The sequence below is a fragment of the Crocodylus siamensis genome, chromosome 5 (genome assembly GCF_052110815.1).
Source record: "Crocodylus siamensis isolate JL-2025a chromosome 5, ASM5211081v1, whole genome shotgun sequence".
Lineage (NCBI taxonomy): Eukaryota > Metazoa > Chordata > Crocodylia > Crocodylidae > Crocodylus > Crocodylus siamensis.
The window spans coordinates 16565012-16586779 of NC_143399.1; the positions used below are offsets into that span (position 1 = coordinate 16565012).

General features: G+C 44.0%; 1 protein-coding gene across 2 annotated transcripts in view; it reads left to right on the forward strand.

The window, feature by feature from the left end:
• Positions 1 to 885: 885 nt before the first annotated feature.
• The window catches only part of RAVER2 (ribonucleoprotein, PTB binding 2), a 68007-nt gene continuing 47124 nt past the window's right edge, over positions 886 to 21768 (forward strand). For both annotated transcript variants that reach the window (XM_090049232.1, XM_090049231.1), the window contains exons 1-2: positions 886 to 1038; positions 19822 to 19888. In XM_090049232.1, coding sequence (XP_089905358.1) covers positions 901 to 1038; positions 19822 to 19888 — 205 coding nt within the window. In that variant the 5' untranslated portion in view covers positions 886 to 900. The remainder of the gene's footprint in view (positions 1039 to 19821; positions 19889 to 21768) is intronic.

Consider the following 21768-nt stretch of genomic DNA (forward strand, 5'->3'; position numbering starts at 1 on the left):
TCTAATAACTTTTCATGTTAATAGCTTATTTTTTTATCAGAGACCTTGCTGAATTTGGCAACTATCTTTCAAAAGGACCTCATTTCCTTCCTACTTCCTAGTAATTCCAGAATAAAAATCCTTACTAGCATTAATGAACCAGAAATACGAACTTTCATTTCTACCCAGGAGAACTTTGACCATTTTTTCTCCAATGCCTGATGAAGGGTGTTGGTGCCCGAAAGCTTTGCAAATCAATAATTTTTTTTGTTGCAAAAAAGTCTTGTTGGCCTAATAAAAATAATCTCTACTACGTCTATCATCACTACGATGCGTCCTGATAGCTGTGTTGGTCTAGAGAGAAAGGCAACAACCTAGATCCCTGACTAGCAGGATAACAGACACGGTTCTTTGGGTGAATTAGACATCTTTTATTAGACCAACTTAAATGGTTGGAAAAGAATTTTTTTTAGCAAGCTTTCGGGTTTAAAAACCCTTGGTCAGGCTGAGCACTTCCTGGATGAAATGAAGAGTAAATACCTGACTTAGGATGGCAGTCATTACACAGAACTGCTCAGCTCCCCCCACAAGAGATAACAGACTCATGTGGGAAGTTAAAACACGGGCGGAAAATGTAAAGTCTTTCCTCAAGATGTACCTGGTGCAACAGGTCCGCTGAAAGCCCGATTTGGTAACCGGAGCTGCCGGTCGAAGGGGGCGGTCGCGGTTTGCTCTGGGTCTGGTTTCCGTCGCCAGAGGAGCGCCCTGCCGCGCGCAGCGGGGACACCGGGCGGCGGCGGCGGCGGCAGCAGCGCGGTACTGAGGCGGCGGCGGCGGCGCCCGGCCCGGCCCGGCCCTTTCCCTCCTTCCCCTTCCAGCCTCTCGGGCCGGCCGCGGGGCTTCTGTCCGCCCGCGGGCAAGATGGCGGCGGCCGGCGCGGGGCAGGCAGGCGAGGCGGGCCCGGACGAGGTGTCGCGGCGGCTGGCGGGCACCCGGCGCGAGCTGCGCAACCGCCGCAAGATCCTGCTGAGGAACCTGCCGCCCGACAGCAGCAGCCAGGTAGCGCCGCGCCCCCACCTTCGCCCTCGCCCGCCCCGACGGGTGTGGGGGATACCTGGACGCCCCTCACTGCCTCCCCCCCCCGACGAGGACGGGTTGTGGCCCCTGGCTGGGAAGACTTGGGGGGGTCTGAACGTCCAGTTTGAAGTGGGGGGGTTTCCTTCGCCACCTTTTCTGTTCTCGTTGGCCCCCCTCGAGCACTGCTTCCCAAACTCTTCCTCTGTGTGACCCCATCTCAGGCCCCGTCCTCAGCATGGCCCCCCATCCACGAGACCCCATCCGTCTGTCGGTCCGTGATTTGGGAACCACTGCCCTAGAGGCAGCAGCCACTGATGGATACAGGGGAGCCAGCGACGTGGCCACAGGGGCATAAAGGATCCACTGGTGCAGCCACTGAGGCATAAAGGATCCACTGAGGGATAAAGGTTCCACTGGTGCAGCCCCTGAGGGATAAAGGGGGTCCACTGATGTGGCCACTGAGGCATAAAGGATCCTGTGATGGATAAATGATCCGCTGACGCAGCCACTGAGGCATAAAGGATCCATCCCAAAGTTATAGTGATACCAGCGAGCCCTTAGGGTCATAGTCGCCCTGCTTATTGGGGGAGGTTTTGAGAAATTGAGTCTTGTTAACAAGGTACTAATTAAGCCATCCTCTGAAGGTGAAAAAAAGACAGGTTATTGGAAGTTCCTGCTGCCCCCTCTGCTTTTGCTTCCCAAAGCAAAGCCTGGGCAGATGAGGTTCTTTGGGTCAATCTAATGATATCTTTTATTAGATCAACACAAATAGTTGGGAAAACTCTACACGCTTTCTGGCACAGACGCCCATCGTGAGGTTGAGGAAGCATCTGCAGTCGCTTTGTGCTCTTCCTGAGTTTAACATAATCGGCGCGCCATCAAATGTTATGATTTAGAGCAGCATTTCTCAACTCCTGGGTCACAAGAGTTATACGAAAGGGTCGTGAACAAGCTGTAAAGATGGATTCTGTTTTAAAGGAGAAAAAGTGGGCTTTTCCCTTGCAGGGTGGCAGAGCTCGGGAGGCTGCTTGGAGCTCCCCCCTCCCCCCTATACCTCACACCCAACCCCTGCCCCACGCACTGGGGGGCTGGGCCCAGGGGCGAGGGACGGTGCGTTGGGAGTGGGGGGCACTGGGCCATTGGTATTTACAAATGGGTCCTGGTACAAAAATGGTTGTGAACCACTAATTTAGATGATACTGTGAATCCTCACTGTGAGAAACCAGTGCGTCTCTAAAAATAGACTTCAAAACGAACATAACAGACTTCAAAACGAACATAATTTACAGCATCAGAGGAGGGTGTGTGGAGAATATACAAATTAAAATATATTTTAGAAACAAAGCCTCTGTATTTTTAAACCGAGCTAATAGCCAGTATAAAGTGCCAGTTGATCGAGTGGCATTCACTTAATCATCAGTGCAAGAGGTTTTGCCTAATGCAGATTTCCATTTAAGACTTTCTAAAACAGTTTCAAGTTCAGGGCTCCGCAGCTTTTTTGGGCAGAGTGCCAAAAACACTCGCATCCTCTGCTTGGAAGATGTTGGCGTGCCAGGGGCAGATGGCAGGGGAGCCGTGAGGAGGCTGTTACTTGTTTAGGCAGCATGGCCCAGGCCCCTTCCCCACTGTCCACCCCAAGGCACACATGCCAAGCAAAATGCTTTCATGTGCCATGCTTTGGCATGCATGCCAGATCTAGTTCTTTTGGCTTTGGTTAAAAATGTTTTATATGTAAATAGAATAAAACCAGTGAAGAGTAATCGATCTCAATCTGCAGATGTCCTGGAGTATGAGCTCTGAAACATGAATTACAATGTTTCATGGCAACAGCAGGTTAATCCGTAAATCTAATGATCGCTATAAGAGTCAGTTTTTTAAATAATTTAATTGTAAAGCTGCTTGCCTAATCTGCTGGAACATTATGATCGTGTGTAAATATCAGGTATCTGGATATACAAAGAGACAAAAGGCACAGTTCCTTTTCCACTGCAGTTAAAGGCAACTCTCCTACCTATAAGTAAGTTTACTAGGTGAGGACCAGCATTCTTCCCTCAAATTTTGTAGAAATCTTCCATTATTATTGAAGAAAATCTTATGTAGTTCAAAGCCATTATATAGTTCTGGCTTTCTGAATTTGGCCTGTAGATCAGGATTAAAACTATTTGGTCCTGACAGAATTGAGTTGAAGTTGTGCCTAAAGATTTTGATCCCCTTTTACACAGCAGTTTTCTACCCTTGATAAGCATGTTAGAGCAGCAGCAAGTATACTTTGTATAAGGCTAGTGATCCTGGAAAACAATTGGAAGAACTATAATTTTAATCTTTTAATGCTACTAGCATTGACATGAAAAGGAAGAGTTGGAACTTTATGGAAAGAGGAGTGCTTCCTGTCCCAGTATTGTTCTGGAGTAGGCACTGATGTTCGTGATAGGTCATGTAAATATTGTTGTGTGTCAATCTAGCTTGTCCTTTTACAAGTTACTTTGAGACTAATTGTTTGTAATCAAATTACTGCCTTTGGTAACCACTGTGCGTGGGTGTCATCTTTACTGTAGAAATGGCTGGTAGTCTTAGCAGAAGTCTACTGGAATCATAGCCCATTCAGTGTTGTACCAGGAAAAAGTGAACGCCACTGAAAATACAGCAAAACATTAGGCCTCCAAAGCAATATTTAAGAACCTAACTGTCGGCTTTATTAGTAATTTTATGCATAGGAATTGTCATTATCCGTTCTTTTCACAAGTAGAATTGGACCAAAAAGTCATTCAAATATTTTTGATGAAAAACTCCTCTTTAGTCCGAAAACAAAATGTTAAAACAAAAGGCCACAACCTCCAATTTTTCAGTTTGGGGGCTTTTCATCTTTTGGCTAGAACTCAAACTCTTAAAGAAAAATACAACCAAAATGCAAACATTGACATTTTTTATGATATAGAAATATTTCAGCTCTAGTTATGGCATGAATAACCATAACATAGAGCAGAAGTCTGCTAATCAAGTACGTCCTTGTTACAGTTATAATGGCTGAAAGCTCCAAAGCCTGGCGCCTAATTCATTAAGTTTAACTTATCATTATTTTAAAAACGAATGCATTTATTCTGCCAACTTGGCTTACTACTGGAATAGCTTCTCTGTCTAGTACCCAGGCAGTATTAACCAGACTGATCCGTGTGGTTGGAAGGTTGGATTGATCAAATACTATAACAAGAGATGATTTTTTTTTTGTTTGCATGTTCTTTGGGCTGTTGACAGATGAGCAAATTATACTGAGTCCCGAGCTAAAAGAGGGGAGGGGAGCTTACTGCACATCACCTAATCCACAGTGCAAGCTTCTTATGTCTGCTCTATTTTATGGTAAGACCTAAACCTAGGGAGTTAGTCTTGAAGATAACAAGTACTAAATAACCCTGGCTTTACTTCTGCTTGCCACCAAATAGAGAAGATGCATAAACAGCTAACATGCAGTAAGTCACTCCTCTTCCATGTTAGCTCCTCTTTAACTCTTCGAGTTCTGCCTCATGGTGACAGTGCTCTGAGAACAACTTTCTCAGTTTGAGGCTAAAAAAAAATACGTGCTTTTCATGGAGAAAAATGCACCTTAGCCAGGGAGATTTTGCAACTTCATTCAAAATTGTGTGGATGTAAATATTACAAACTACATTTAAGTATGAAGTTTTTGCATATGTTTTTATTAACATCTAGCCACAGACTTGGAAGTGTCCAGATATTGTGGGGGCTATGTGTAAAACATGACATGATTAGAATTCCTTGTAAATATGTATGGCAACAAGTTTCTGTAGAAAACCCAGAACTTGTGCCAAGGAGGAAGAAGACTAATACAGTCTGCAGCACCTGGTGAGCAAAACTAGCAAGAGAAGGCTGGTTAGCTTAGAGCAGTAAGGAACATGAAAAATCAGAATTGTGCACTGGAGATTCTGCTGCTTGGGGGTTCATAACCTCAGTGAGCCCAGTTCATCCCTCTACATGCAGTTGCATTACTGACACAAGGGTTGTTAGAGCAGGGTCCATGACAAACACTTTCACTGCTACTATCACCCTTGAAAGTAAAACCTCATTTTACCGTTTCAGTTGCCATGTTTCTCAAGCTTTGACTCATTTTACTCCAGTCCATCCAGCTCAGTAAGCTTGATTCTGTTCTTGTCATCAGATTCCCATTCATAGATTGTAAGGCTGGAAGGGACCTCAGAAAATCATCGAGTCCAGCCCCCTGCAGCAAGCCCCAGGGGTCAGGTGACCCCAGCAAAGTGACTGTCCAGTCTCGTCTTGAAGATTTCCAGGGTGTCCTCACCTGATTCCTTCAGCACAATATTTTATCTTGGTATAAAAGACCTGCTAAATTTTGTATCTTGACACACCATTCATGTTTATATGTAGACAAATTTATCTTGTCAAGTATATAGTTCAATAAGCTTGCATATAGCACTCCTGTCTGAAACTCTGATCTGAACAGCTATTGGTATATGTGTATGCTTTCACTTTGTTTAGGATTTATGTTGTCAAGAGTATAACATTGGGTGGGGATTCATTTGTTTAGCTGTTAATTTTGCCAACCATGTCAATCAAACCAGTTCTTCTGTACAACAGTATATATTTTTTCTAAAATCTACCACATCAACTATATGAAAGTTATTTTTAAAACAACAGTTGTAATTCAGGTGTTTCTCTAACAGGGCTTCCCAGCTTCATTCATTGCTGATCTTTCCCACTTGGAAACAAGTGGGAAGAGGGTATTCAGACTGAGGACCTAAGAGACAATTGGGGACGTGTAGGAATGTGGGGGTACTTGTATGCGGCAGCAGCAGTAATACAAAGCTTGTTCTCTAAATAAATGTTCTTCCTTTCCTCCTTCACTCTTTGTAAAGCACACTCCACTAACGTTTACTTCTTGTAACAACATTGGGGAGTACCATGTTCTAATCAAAACAGTCAGGGTATGGCTTCCTAAAAAGGGAAAATGCAGAGACCAGAATCCCAGAGCATCATGGCAAGACAGTGATCCAGTTATGCTCCCCAATTTGAGGCAGGAAGAAAGTCTCATTGACTAATTGCTTTTCTCACCAAGTTGTCACAGTAAGATCTTTCCTAGCCAAAGTTGTATCAGAGGATCGCGAATGCACTATCATGACTCGCCTTACAATGCAATATCAAACCTCAGCACAAAGAAGTTTAAAGGAGAACTTGATCGTTTATCGCAGAGCTGGGCAAAAAATAGCCTGTGGGCTGGATGCAGCCCACCAAGGGATTCTATCCTGCCCACAGCAATGCTTGCAGCCCTACCCGGCCCACTCACAGGGTGCAGCCTGGGCTATGGCACATGCAGATGGTTCTGCCACTGGCCCACTGCCCTGGTACCCCAGCTTGTCTGCCCTGTACCCTCTGCCAGGGCAGGTGGGAGGGTAGGGTTTCCATTGAGACCGGCTTGGGACCCCTTTGGGCAAGATGCGCTCAGCTGAGTGGCTAGGATGGAGCCGTGGGTGGGAAGAATGCGTGGGACCAGGGCTGGGACTGATGGGTGATGACAGGGTGGGGCTAAGTCTGAGAGAGAGCCACATTCCACTCCCCAGATGTCCCTGCCCATTGAATCAGTGCTTATCAAATGGACATACAGGGAGTGGATCGCAGCTTTGCTTTTGGCCTTGGGCCCTGGTCCCGCCTTGCCCTGCAATCCTGGCCCTGCCTGCCTGTCCTTCTCCTGGATGCTGGTCCATGCCCACCCATGGCCTCATCCCATCTACCCGGCCAAGCATATCCTGCATATCCTGGTCCCGGGCTGGTCTCCATGGAGACCCTGCCCACCTGCTCTGTCTGGTGCCCCTGGATTTGATTTGCCTCTCCACCTGCCTCCTGTGCCAAGCTGCGACTGCACCCTTCCCTCTCCTTTCCCCCCCAGCTTGCAGTAGCTTGCTAAAATTCCTTAAGTGGCCCACCAACCCACATAATTGCCCAGCCTTGATTTAGTGGTTGCCTTCTCCTTTATGTTTGATAATGTAATAGCTGTCTCATGGTTAGTGGCCTCTTGCAGTAATACTCACTTTATCCTGTAGGGTTCTCCCTGTCCAGTCAGTTCTGAGGAGTCATATGATACGCTTACACAGTTGGAAAATATTCACTAGAGCTTTAACTGAAGTTCACTGGGGATTTTTAAGAACAGCTTAGACAAAGATCAGTTGGGATTGTTCTAAGTGATCTACTTGATTCTGCCTTCATGCAGGGAGTTGGATTAAATCGAGGTGTCAAACTCACCTTGTGTCTGGGGCCGGATCTGGATGGCAGTTCCACAGGGCAAGTGGTGGTGGCAGAGGGTCAAGTGGCCACAGGGCTAATGGCACTATATTGATAGGCCCTGCCCCCTAACTCCCTAGCTTCACAGAAGCCCTGTGGACTGGATGGAACAGCTCTGTGGGCTGGATTCAGCCCACACGCCACATGGTTAACGCCCCAGCAGTAGCTGATCTCTTGAAATCCCTTTTTGTTCCATGGTTTCAGGCAGTATGTTCTCTACCCACCAGGTTGGAAATGACTCAGATGCCTTCAGGTATGCATCACTGATTGAAGGATTTTTGGAACTGAGATAAAGCTACCACAATTTTTTTGAGACGGGAAGACAGACTCTGGAAAATGCATGTAATTCTTTTAATTGTAGAAGGAAAGTCCATAATATAAATGGGATTGTAAACTGCTTTATAGACAAAGTTTTATTCTGCTAGATAACATTCTTGATATAAGGCAAGTAGATTTTTTGCTTGGTTTATTTTTGTGCTTCTGCTTTGCGAGCTTTACTTCTGATTTCCTTGATTTAGTGTTTTTAATTGGCCTATTAGAGATACTGATGGGGGCCTTCTAACCTCAGTGGAAGTAGTTGTGTATAAATCTGATATAAATCAACAGTTCAGTTACACTGTCATAACAGTTAGGATCCTGTCTTACTGATATTAGAATAAAGTGCTTGTTGATTTTTTTTCTCGTTAGTCATTACCGAAATTTGCAGTGGGATCTCATGACTTTATAGTTACTAAGATTAGGAGTCTGACTGAAGCTGTTAAATTTTAATGTGCCCATATGGATTTAGCAGCTAAGATATCAAGTCACTGATGAATTATAAGTTGCACTTACCATCAAAAGCAAGGGTTTTTGTGCTAAGTTGATTATTTTAATACTGCTGCATAGACATGTATATTTCAGCTTTTCTCCTACATTAATTTCTGAAGCTAGAGATAAGTATCTTTAGTTTTAACAAATGGGGTTTTCCATTTTATCAAATGCCATAGATAGAAGGTACAAATCAATATTCATTCCAATCCAATGGTTCTTCTTGGGCATGTGAGAAAAAAAAAAGACAAACTAGTCAAGTATCTATTAAAAGCAGAAACAAGTAAGAGTTTTACTTTGTTTTAGCACTTAATACAGTATGTGCACCTTCCACTAGTTTCCATTCCTGATTTAATCTGATTTCCATCCCTGGACAAGTTACTGTTTAGAGTGATGCTGTCTGAGTCCTTTCTTTCCTCCTTTTAGGTTTAGGAATGATTTTGTCTTTGTTCATATTTGATTGCAAACGTTTTATATACCATGATCATTTGAGCAAAGACTGTATCTTCCCATCACACTCTTATATTCTACATATGGGAGAGGTGTAGTTAGCCACACTGAGTTTGAAGTTAGGCAGAAGGCCCCCAGCCCCACTTCCTCCTTCACCGTAGGGTCCATGATCTGCCCACCCCTGTGCTTCTTCCCCTCCACAGACTTACCTGCAAGATGCTGCCCTCCATGCTGCCCAGCTGCATTCCTGGCCACAAGCATGTGTGGGGCTGCGTGCGTGTGAAGGCGTATTGTATTTATCGACAACATGATTGGCTACACTGGCCAAAAAAAGCCAGTAAGTTAATTTTCCTTGTATTGGTGCCAATCTGATATGGCACTGATATATTGGCACACCCCTAGTTTTTGTGAACAACAGGTCTAATGAACTGAACTGTTCATGAAAGATTATACATCTCTGATTCAGTAAGTTTATAAGATACACCTCTACCCTGCCTTCTCTCTAGATATCAAAGCAGAACTCCCACATATTCTCTCCCTTCTGTATCTTTTTTAATCTTCCATTTAGTTGTGTGCTTACTGTGATGATTTACGTGTCCAGTCCCCTACAATTTTTCTTATCAGCATGCTGTGCAAGATCAGAGGAAAATGTTTTCATTCCTTAGACAGACCAGTCCTTGGTAGGCTATTGCTGTTGCATCTAAAAAAAGGTAGTTCCATTATGAGAGAGAGTCCACTGGACAGTTGCTCCTTGGGCTGTTTAATCATGTTGCAGATGTGATTATCAATAGCCAAAAAAGGAAGAGTCAGTATGCACTGTTCTCCTGTAGCCTAAGGGCAGGTTATGGGCAAGAATTCCAGACTTCTCTTTCTTTTTTAGCTGCATAGATTGTGGTTGTTCCTGCAAACAAAGAGGGAATGGTATGACTAAAACTCTTAGGACCCTACTCAGAATGACCACTAATGCTAGACAGTATCTGAAGTAGCTGAAGACCCTACTATTACGTCTCCCTCATGAGAATTTCAGCTGAAGCAGTAAAGAATGAAAAATTGCCAGATTTCCAGTGGGGAACAGTCTTTGGGTTTATGCTGTACTTAGTAACACTGTAGCCGAGTTCCAGCTGAAGCTTTTAGTTGTTAGTCGTAAACCCTCCTTGTTGTAGAATATTTATTCCTTTAACTAGGTATTAGGTGGCAGATTTGAGAACCTGAAACTTAGCCACTGGTTGACAGGAAATTGCTGAAATAGTGCTATTCTTTTTCCTTTGTTATCTATGCCTCTTGGTACAATCTGGTGCTACATGCTGCATTTTTTTACACTGTAGCACATGGTCTCTGTTTTTCCACAGTAACTGATAGATATTTTTCCTGTTCAGCAGTATTCCACGTTCCTTCTCATAGCTCCTTTTTCAAAACTGTCTTACCTGATATGTACATTGAAGCTTGTTGATAATGTCATTTAAGTGGTCCAAAACCTTTGAATCTTGATGCCTTACTCTTTTTGTGTATCCGGATGTATTGTCTATAAACTTGGAAGTCTTTTCTTGGATGTCTTCCACCTTTCTGCTCTGCTTGCACTAATATAAAACAAAGCCTTGTCTAGTTAGGAAATTATTTCAAACTTCTTGACTAGCCAGAATACATTTTATTGTCCCGTTAATTTAGAAACAAAATGTACTTCCATATCAAGAGCATGTATGTGAAGTTTAAACTTTCAGCCAGGTAAGGGCCAAGTTATGGACCACTATAAACAGTGTTTGTATTGGAAACTTCATTAAGTTCATTGCTATAGAACCCTGACAGACATCTTTACAATTAATTTTTTTCTTGCCAGAAAAACATAATTGAATGCACTATTTAAAGGTAACAATGACACTGTGGCCCCTAACAGATGTTAAAGTAAAGGCAAGGGGCTAACTCTGGCTACCAGCTGCAGAATCACAGGGTAAATTCCATGGCTGGGAGCCAAGGGGCCTCCCAGCTTCTGGAACACATGGGAGTCTTGAAAGGCTCCTGTGCACTCCAGAGGCTAAGCACTGGCCACACATTCACTTAAAGGCATGATGAGAACCAGCCACAAAGTTGTTACACATATGTTGTGTGCTAACTTTGTGGCTTATTCCTGGCTTTATCACACCGGTAATTGACTGAATGTGTGGCCAGGTTACTACTTAAGGTTACTACCATTTAAGTGCAACATTTGTCAGAGTCTTCTACTTCAGTGTGACTGGTAGATCACAGTAGAAAAAATAGCATTTATAGATGGTGCTTAGGTTTTAAATGTGTATGTTTATGTATTAATTCCTTAGGATTAAAGAAGATGCTTGCATGTAAAAAATAATAGCATGACTTATACTGGTACTATAGTGTGTCAATGCAAAGCATTGTCTATTTTTTTTCTCTTAAATTAAAAATTAGAGTGTAATACAGCCAAGGATTTCCCTGGAATGAGAATGTGCAGATCTCAGAATGGCAACACATGATGAAAAGGAACAACAAGTAAACAAGCATAGTCTTTCCACTTAAGATCAGGCAGGATTACCTGGGTATAAAGCAGGGGCGGACAATTATTTTGGACAGAGAGCCGCTTACTGAGTTTTGGCAAGCCATTGAGGGCCACATGACAGGCAGCCCAGGGCAGATTAATATTAATTTTCTAAATTTTTTAGGGCCCCTGTGGCAGACTGCATCTTGCCCACCCCTGGTATAAAGGCATGTCTGTGTTGTCAAGGGACTGTGCTAAGGAACTGCAGTGAAGCACAGCACATCCTTCCAGCTTGCACTAACCCTCAAAAGGAATTTATGTAAACCCACAGGGCAGTGTGAGGGCACACCATTAAGCAAAAGTCAGATTGCCTATGGCATGGATCGCTGCTCCGCGCTAAGGCATCCCTGCATCCTTCCTTTGGCATGTGCGGAATGGATTTGCCATACTTTCCGAGCATGGCTGTTTGCCACTGTAGACATGCCCTAAGAGCTGAAGAATCTCAAGAGCTCCAGACCATTTTTGCTATATGGGAAAATAAGAGATTTTCCACTTCTCAAATAACATCTGACTTTTTATAGTGCTCTTAAAATCCTTTTTTATAGACTTTGGTTTTTTTTTTCAGTGCTGATTTTAGACTACCAGCAAGTTATTTTCTACTTTGAACTTTAATTAGGCAAATGCTTTGTAGATTAACTAGCCAGTATTTGTTCAGGGCTTTGAAGATTTAAAGGGATGTATGGGAACTAAGTATCATTACTTTTCTGGTTGTGTTTCCATCCCAAGATGTTTAGTTCAGAGCTGCTGGCACAGTCCATATACTTATGTGACTCTGCTGTTACTATGAACAAACTAAAAACTCTCCCATACAGCTGTCCTCTCCCCTTACCATGCACATCATCCTTACATTAGTCAGGAACAGATTACACAAGGAAGCTGGTGTCAGAAACTTCTTCAGACCTGTTATTCGAAAGTTCATGCCAAGCAATGTTAGAATTGTTTACAATTGTTGTTATCAGAAAAAGCATAATTAAGTGCAGTGTTCAGTGGTAGCCGTGGCTGCTGTGTCTTGGTATGTAAATATACATTGCATTTATGGTGTTTCTGGGTATGTACCCTTAAATATTCTATTATAATTGTATATAATTGTAATGAGCAACCGTATTGTTAAGCGAGTTGGGTCCATTCACTCAAAAATAAGAGAGGAAAATTCATTTAGTTAGTGGAAATAGGTTTGTAATTGTTCTGTTGGAAAACGTTAATGATAAAGATTTCTGATTGCAGATCTAGTTAAAACCCAGCATGTACTAATCATTTTTTATCCAGGTTAAATGGAAGGATCTACTGACTCTTAACATAGTAATAGCTGGAAATGGAAGCTATTGCTAAAGTCACACGGCTGCATGGCTATATTGGAACAAGATCTAACCTGGGGAGAATGAGGTTTTTATCTGGCCTTGGAGGCTAAGGGATTGTTAGTGTGCGAGAAGAGGAAAATTTAATGAACAAGGAGAGAGTGTGGCTAACATAGCCCTGGGAGAGAATTGGAGGTCCTTGGCCACAAAACTGATTAGAGGGCCTAGAAGGAAGGAACAAAAAAAAGTTGCTGCTGCTTTGGTTCTGGACTATGTTTGCATTGTTGGTAAATTAACAGTATTGTACCAGAAAGTATGCTGAACAAGTATAGTCTTTCTCTTCCTTAAGTAAACAATTCCACAAGGCCCCAGATATTGGCTGACTATATTCATCTTTGTGTAAATAGCACATGTAGGTGTATCCCTGAAAGCTTGGGTTGGAATGGTGAACATACTGCACTCATTGTTTCCACTGACAGATTTTTATATGAACTCCTTAGAATATCAAATATTAAAAGAGACAAAAAAAAGACTAAAAGACCATTAAGATAAAATTTTAAAATCCCCTAAATCCCCTTTGAAAATGGGACTCAAGCTCTGAGATCATATAAGTTTGAAATTTTTAAAAAAGTAGTATTAATAGTCTAACATAGATATTTACACCAATTTAATCTGAAAACTTTCTAATTCTGATTTTTAAATTAATTTAAAAGCCAACATGATGGGTTTTTAACTTTGTAAATTGCCACAAGTCTTCTTTATCTAAATGACACTCCTGCTAGGGGTGCACCACTAGAGATTTTTGGGGCCAATACCAATAGCCAATTTTTAAGGAGGCATATCGGCCGATACTGATCTGATTTCGAATACCAGCCTGGCAGCTTGGAGAGCTGTGTGCGGTTGGTAAATCTGTTGTGGTGGAAGGGGATGGGGGGAGGGAAAAGTGTGGGGGGGGGCAGATCAAGGCCCTCGCAGTGAGGGAGGAGTAGGGCAGGGGCTGGGGCAAGTACTGCCCAGCCAGGGTGGTGGGGGGCAGGGGTGTGGGACAGCCGCAGCTCGTTCGGGGGGCACCAGGGGGTCGGCTCGAGCTGCTGCATGCCACTTGTCCAGCAGCTCATCTGGCGCTTGCCCACTTGTCCAATGGCTCCTGCTGCTGCTCCTGTCACTTGTCTGGGAAGCCATGGGGGAAGGTATCAGTGGGGCAGGGGGAGGAGAGCTCTTCCCAGCCTGGCCTGGCCCAGCCCACGCAGATCTGGGGGACATGTTCCTCCCCCCCCGCCCTCGTTGACAAGTGGTGGGAGCAGTGGCAGGAGCTGCTTGATGAGTGGCTTCCAGACCAGTGGTATGCAGTGGCAGAGGCCTCCCCATCCCTCCATGCTCCTGGATGAGCTGTGGCTCCATCCTGTGCCCCCCACCCCAGCAGGGCAGCCCCTGCCCTAGCCCCAGCCCCACTCCTCCCTCACTGCAGGAGCCTTGATCTGCCCCACCACGCACCTTCTCTCCACCCTCCCCATCCACCACAACAGACTTACCAGCTGCACACAGCTGTCCAAGCTGCCAGACTGTGCTCCTCACTGCCTACATGCTGCACTCCCACTGCATGCATGCACGGGCCATTTATCAGCCAAATTATTAGCCATATCAGGCCGATTTCTGATGCAGACAGTTTTGTTTATATCAGTGCCAATCTGAAATCGGACCGATATATCAGTGCACCTCTGACTCCTGCTGAAAAAATATGTACAATCCAATGAACAAATGAAGACCTCAGTCCTACAACTGGATCCATGCAGGACCTTGAAGCAAATGGGACTTTGTATAAGCTTAGGGTCTGCCTGCAAGAACCTGTTGCAGAATCAGGTTTCAGGGGATTCTGTTTTCTTTATAAAACTATTTCTATTTGTTTTTCCTTTGTTATGTATTACAGAATCCTAGAAATTAAGGGCTGGAAGGACCTCAAAAGATCATTGAGTCCAACTCCCCTGATCTGGGCAGGAACACTACTGAGATCGAATGATCCCAGCAAGGTACCACCTCCTTGGGAAGTCTGTTCCAGATTCTGGTCACCCTTACCATAAAGAAGTTCTTCCTTGCATCCAACCTGAAGCCATCCGCTAACAGTTTGTGGTCATTGTTTCTTGTCCTCCCCTGGGACACCCTAGTGAACAATTTTTCTCCTAGCTCCTATTCACCCCTTACATACTAAGTCCCCCTCAGTCTTCTCTTCCGCAGACTGAAGAGTCCCAGATTCCTTAGTCTTTCCTCATAAGGTTTGTCCTCCAAGCCCTTAATCATTCTTGTGGTCCTGTGGATCCTTTAAAGATTCTCCACATCTTTTTTGAAGTGCAGCCCAAAACTGGACACAGTACTCCAGCTGGGGTCTCACCAGTGCCAAGTAGAGAGGAAGTATTGCTTCCTTAGCCCTGCTTGCAATGCATCTGAGTATGCTATTAGCTCTGTTGAATACAGCGTTGGGCTGGCAGTTCATGTTCATCCTATGATCAACCTTAACCAGTCATCGTGCTGGCAAGGACATTTGCTCCTAACCTATATTCAGCCCACTCACTGGTTGCTTCTTCCCAGGTAAAGCACTCTGGATTTATCCTTGTTGAACTGCATCTGGTTCCACTCCACCCACCTTTCCAGCTTGTCCAGGTCTGCTTGGATCCACATCCTATCCCTTAGTGTGACCGCTTTTCCCCATAACTTCATATTGTCTGCAAACTTGGCCAGCATGCTTTCCATGTCCTCATCTAAATCATTGATAAAGATGTTGAACAGTAAGGGGCGAAGAACCAAAACCTACAGGACACCACTGGCCACCTCCCACCAAGATGATACAGTGTCCACTAACACTCTCTGGGTTCTACCCCTTAGCCAGTTCCTAACCCACCTGACTGTGGACTCTGCCAGTCCTCAATCCTCCAGTTTTTTTTTTTATAAGAGTGCCATAGGATACCATATCAAAGGCCTTCAAAATCCAAGTATATGACATCAACCATGTCTCCCACATCTAACTGGTTCTTTACTTGATCATAGAAGGAGAAGAGGTTGGTCAGACATGGCCTGCCCACAACAAAGCCATGTTGGCTATCCTTCAGCATCATGCCTTCTGCCAGTCTCTCACTAATGGACTTCTTGATAATTTTTTCCAAAATTTTACCTGGTATCACAGTCAAACTGACTGGGCTATAGTTTCCTGGATCCTCCCTCTTCCCCTTCTTAAAGATTGGCACCACATTGGCCCTTTTCCAGTCTTATGGGACCTTTCTCAACCACCACAAGTCTTCAAATACCTTTGCCAATGGTCCTACAATGACTCCTGCCAGTGCCCTCAGCACTCTTGGATGTAGCCCGTCTCGTCCTGCCAACTTGAAGACATTTAGCTGCTCTAAGTGTTCCCATACCAGTTTGACACTGACCATTAGTTGTCAATTGCTCCCTCCCCCCCTGGCATCCATCCAGTATCCAACCATGAGGGTAACCACCACCATTTGTATGCAGGAACACCAACACAAATTATTCAGTAAAGAGTTCAGCTTTCTCCTGACTGTCTGTTATGATCTGTTCTGTCCCATTCTGCAAAGGCTCCACATTTCCTTTGGTCTTCCTCCTGCTCCTTATATACCTAAAGAAGGACTTCTTATTGTCCTTGTTTTCAGTCACCAACCTGATCTCAGTAGCTGCCCTTGCCTTCCTTATCATTTCTTTACAAATGCAGGCTATACTTGTGTATTTCTCTTTGATGAGTACCCTTTGTTTCCACTGTCCGTAATCATCCTTTTTCTTTTTTTAAGTACTCCTTGACTCCTCTGGTAGGCCAAGATGGCTTCCAAGCCCCTTTACCGCCTTTCCTGCATACAAGAATGGACCTTTTCTGCACTCTGAGGATCACTCCGTTGAGGAACGACCACCCTTCCTGAACTCCGTTCCCCTCCAGTCCCTCTTCTGATAGGGTCTCTTCCACTATTTTCCAAAGCTCATTGAAGTCATCCTTCCTGAAGTCAAGAGCCTCTGCCCTCCTGGCTGACTTCCCCGCCCTACAACGAATAGTGAATTCTGTCATCTCATGATCACTGTCTCCCAGATTACCCTCAATCCTCAGATCTCCCACTAGGTCATCCGCTTTGGCTAGAACCAAATCCAACAAAGACTTCCCAGTGGTCGGTCTGTTCACCTCCTGTACTAAATAAAGTTCCATGCAAGTCAAAACCTACATGACCAGTCAGATCTAGCCGAGTGCTCCTCCCACCTCAGGGTAATTGAGGTCACCCATAACAACCAAGTCCCTTAAATATGCAGGCTCCATCAGTTCTCTGGAAAATTCATTCCAGATCCAGCTCCTCCACCTGGTGTAGTAGACAAGTCAAGTCCCCTTCCCTTCATTCCCTCCCCCCTCCCCCTGTATCTTGACCCACCGGGTCTTGAGTTGCCCTGCTCTTGTACCAGGTTGGGTCTCTGAGGAGACATTACTGCTCCTTTACCGTGGAGAGTTACACCTCCTCCCTTCTTACCTACTCAGTCTGTTCTGTGCAGCCTGTAGCCCTCTATGCATACGGCCCAGTCATGCATACTGTCCCACCAGGTCTCCAGTGCGAGTTCCTCCTGCTTATTCCCCATACATCTAGCATTTATGTATAGACAGTTAAGTCCCCCATTGGTAACCTCCAGTTCCCTGCCACCCCAACGTTCCAGCCTCTGAACACCTCCCTGACTGCCCTCTCTATGTCCATCCTGCTTGGCTGTCCCCTGGCCTGGCTTACATTCTCATCTGCACACCCATCCCCTGACACACCCAGTTTAAAGGGGAAAAACATACGTTACTTAAAAAATAAAAAAAGCAAGCAGTACCAGGGCTGAAAGGCTGTATTTTTTTTCTTTGTTTCTTGCATTTGTTTGTAGAGTCAGGGTATCCTTAATAATGTGTACTTTTTCCCCAGGAAAATACTTTAGCTCTTAAGTGTTTTAGCTGAAATAAATCATTGCCATTAGCAACTTGTCAGCAGCTCTACAATAATTTAGTGTTAGTGATATGGAGTGCATCATGTAGGGAATATTGTTGACCGTAAGGTTCCACAGGATTACTGGAAATTAAAAAAATAAAAATGGCAACCTACTTTCAAATTATTTTACTTTTTTAAAAGTACTATTTCTTTTAAAATAATCATATGTTGTCAATTTGCTTTTTGTAGGATCTAATGACTATGGAACTACTTAAATCACAGTTTCACCATTTTCATGGAAACAGTGAAAATGATGGTTTCTGTGATCACTGTGAAAAATGGTGTTTCCTGCAATTTTGTGTGGAAGTGCCCCCCCAAAATTAGAGCTTACTGGAATACAAAGAAAGCACAGCAATACCTGCAGCCATAGAGCACGTGATTTGAGAGAGAGCTATTGAGAAGCTGAGCTAGTGGCGTAGACTCATTGAAAGTGCCAGTTAGGAACACAGAAGGGTTTTAACACTGTATTTTAAGAAGCCAGATGCAATGCTGCTGCAATACTGCAGTCTGAAGATGAGTGATTGGCCTCTCAGCCAATCAGCAGCAAGGGGCAGGGCCAGAGAGGACCCTTGGCCAAGCAGTGCCAAGGGTAGCTTCTCTGTGAAGACCGTGAAATTGGCTCTGTGCGCTGCAAAGTTGCCTTCATCTTACCATGATTTAGGTAGGTCCCTACTAATGACTCTCGCAAGCAGATGCATTCATTGAATTCCATTTTCTTTCTCAATTATAATTTCAGCAAAATGACAGGTTATTTCCCAGTGGTCATTTGGTTTGCAGATGTTTTTCAGGAAATAATATTAATAGGCATTTGCACTAGTATTTTACCATTACCTAATCCCAAAGTAAAACTTAAGTAAATCTTAACTTCTTTCTTGAAGTGATCTAATGAAGTAAAATTGTCCACATTGTAAAAGTGGGATACTTGATACATACCTTGGATTCTGAAATATTTCTGGGTTCAGAATGGCAAAGAAAGCATCCTCTCTCCAGCTGGCTGTCATGAATGAGAGTTAACTAGTTGTCATCATATCCTTCATGAACACAACATCCTCTTTTGGTCCACGTTCAAGTCATCTACTTATACAAAGACTGGTCCAAGGATTCAGCACAGTTTGTTATTCAGAAATTACATTCATGTCACGTCTTATTACAGCTGAGGAGCAGTGTCATATTTTATTAATGTAGCATTTGACAGCTGTTAACCGACGAAATGAGAGACCGGTATTCCATTTAACTAAAAGGATACACCTGATCCTTTTCAAATCAACCCCATTAACCTCATAGCTTTATGTATTGAATTAGCAAATTGGAAAGATGAGAGAGTATGCTAAAATCATGTAACATGGAACCGTCTGGTAAAGGAACATGTTGTTTATTTCACTCAATTGATAGGAGTTTCGTTCTAATCCTAGAGGATATACTTGACAAAAAGATTCAATATATCCATGCTTCTTCCCTGATCTCTGGGTAGTAGGCTGGTCTGTTTTTCTTTTTTTTACACTTGAAGGGACACTGAATAATGGATTTTTTGTGATACATACTTCTGGCAGGTATATTTTCTTTTTTAGTATGGAACCAAAGATTTACCTTTACTATGACTTTTACCCCCCAAGATAGGGTAGTAACTGCATCTTTCCCATTCTGCTCAAGAGTGGAGGAGGTGGCGGTATGCAGTACAGTTGGGAACCCCTGCACAGCTGTTGATATAGGACTTTCACAGTGGAGGGTCAGTTATACAAAGTATATTTGTTACCAAAAAACTGAAAGTCCAGTTATATATGAACTTAAGAAGTTAGGTGCTTTCACTACATTACATTATAGGCCTGCCACCACTGTGGAATGACATTATGTTGGAACATATGACTGAGGAATTGTTCTAAATAATACAATACAATACACTCTGATAAGGACTCTTACGGTTACAGCCAATTGGTATGGTGTTATCCATACAGCTCTTATTATGCTATTTATGCTTCCTAGAGGTTGTATATTCTACTTATATTGTGCTAGAATTTAAAAAAACAGAGAGTTCACTGGAACTGGGCTTTCCTGAATTCTCTCAGGAATGCCTTTTTGAATGATTTTTCTTTAGCTGCTATGCAATCTATCTTTATAAAGGGCTAGTCAACCTATTCTTTTGTGCCACATTGTATCCATACAATTAAATAGGGAGAATGGTTTATTGGACTTGAGTCTTAGTCTGGGATAAAACAGTGATGTAGTGTTATGACTTGCACCTTTTTAAAACAAACATTTAATTACTTGTTATCAGAAACGCTGGAGTGTAACAGAACTAAAAATTTAAGTTGAATTTCACTTTTGGTTTGATCGGTTACTGTTTGCCATGTTTTGTCTCTTTCAGGAAATCCATGACTTATTCAAAGATTATGAAATAAAGTATTGTTATGTGGACAAAAATAAAAGAACAGGTAAGAACTTAGAATATTCTAGTTAGTATGTAGTAATATACTTGTATTTTCTGATGAAACTAATAATACATTTCTGCCTTATATGAAGTCATCAGGTTGTCTGCCCAACATATAACTTGATTACCTCAGGATCAGGTCTATGACTGTGTAAACTGCACCAGATCCCACTCTCATTAAAGTTGGTAAAAAATTGGAAGGCTTCATATTGACATCAATGGGAAGTAGATTAGGCCCACTGCCTGTGACTCCTTACGGGGATGCCCTTGACTAATACATGTTTTGGATAAGGATAAGCTAAACTGCTTAATTCCCTTATTAAGGGGAACTCTGCTAGGACACAGTAGGGTGCCTCTTTGGCAGAGGAGCAAATCCAGGCCTAAATTTATGGATTCTGGGGGTTACATCCAGAGGTTGGAGGTTAGATGAACATCTTGCTGGGGTCATTTGACCCCAGTATTCTTTCCTGCCATGGCAGGGGATCGGACTAGATGATCTGCTCAGTTCCCTTCCAACCCTAGAAACTATGAAACTAGGTACATGCGCTCTATTTACATAACCAGTTTCAAAGCCACTTGAAGTTTTGCCTTGTTCACAAACTAAAGGCTATTGTCAAACTGCTGAGGGTGATTTTCAGCTTGGAGATCCTAATTGCAGTTTTCAAGGGAGTGAATCCAAGGAAATCTCTCTGAAGCATAGACCTGCACTCACCAGCTGTAGCAGCAGCAGCTCTGGGGGCTCTGGGGCCACATAGGTTCCCCCGCACAGCCCCCGCTCCCCGATCTCCCCCCCCCACCTCCTCCCGCTAGCCCCAGCTTCCCGACACTTAAAAAAAATTTTTAAAAAATAAGCCGTGCACTCACTGGCTCTGGCAGCAGCAATTGGAGCCTCTGAGGGCTCGTGGCATAGCACCCCTGCATAGTGCGGGACGGTGGGGGGAGGTAGCTGGGATCACCCTCCCTGCCTGGCACCTGCGTGGCACCTGTCGCATTGCATGGGTGCACAGGGGCCACGCACTGTCTGGGAGCTGGGGCGGCTCCACGTGTCAGCACTGAATCTTCCGAAACTGAGTCAGCCAAATCAATTCAGGACAGTGATCCAAATCTCTGAATCAAATCACAGTCCTCTGAATCAGCCGAATCTGAATCGACTTTCTTCAGAGGCAGAAAAGGATCTTGGAGTCATCATTGATGCCAAGATGAACATGGGCCGGCAGTGTGGGGATGCAGTCAGGAAGGTCAGCTGTACCTTGTCATGCATCCACAGATGCATCTCAAGCAGGTCCAAGGAAGTGACACTCCCCCTCTATGCGGCACTCGTCAGGCCGCAGCTGGAGTACTGTGTCCAGTTCTGGGTGCCGAACTTCAAGAGGGGTGTGGACAACATGGACAGGTTCCAGAGGAGGGCCACTCACATGATCGGGGCCAGCAGGGCAGGCCCTACGAGGACAGGCTACGGGACCTGAACCTGTTCAGCCTCCACAAGAGAAGGCTGAGGGGGGATCTAGCGGCCTGTTACAAACTAGTCAGAGGGGACCAGCAGGCACTGGGGAAGTCCCTGTTCCCCCATGCACTACCAGGAGTGACCAGGAATAATGGTCACAAGGTGGTAGAGGGTAGATTTAGGCTAGATATCAGAAGGCGCTACTTCACGGTCAGGGCAGCTAGGATCTGGAACCAACTTCCAGGAGAAGTGATGCTGGCTCCTACCCTGGGGGTCTTTAAGAGAAGGCTAGATGTACACCTTGCTGGGGTCGTTTGACCCCAGTACTCTTCCCTGCCATGGCAGGGGGTCGGACTAGATGATCTACTCAGGTCCCTTCTGACCCTAGAAACTATGAAACTATAAATGCTTACCTATTCACACTGGCCTACTAAGTACAG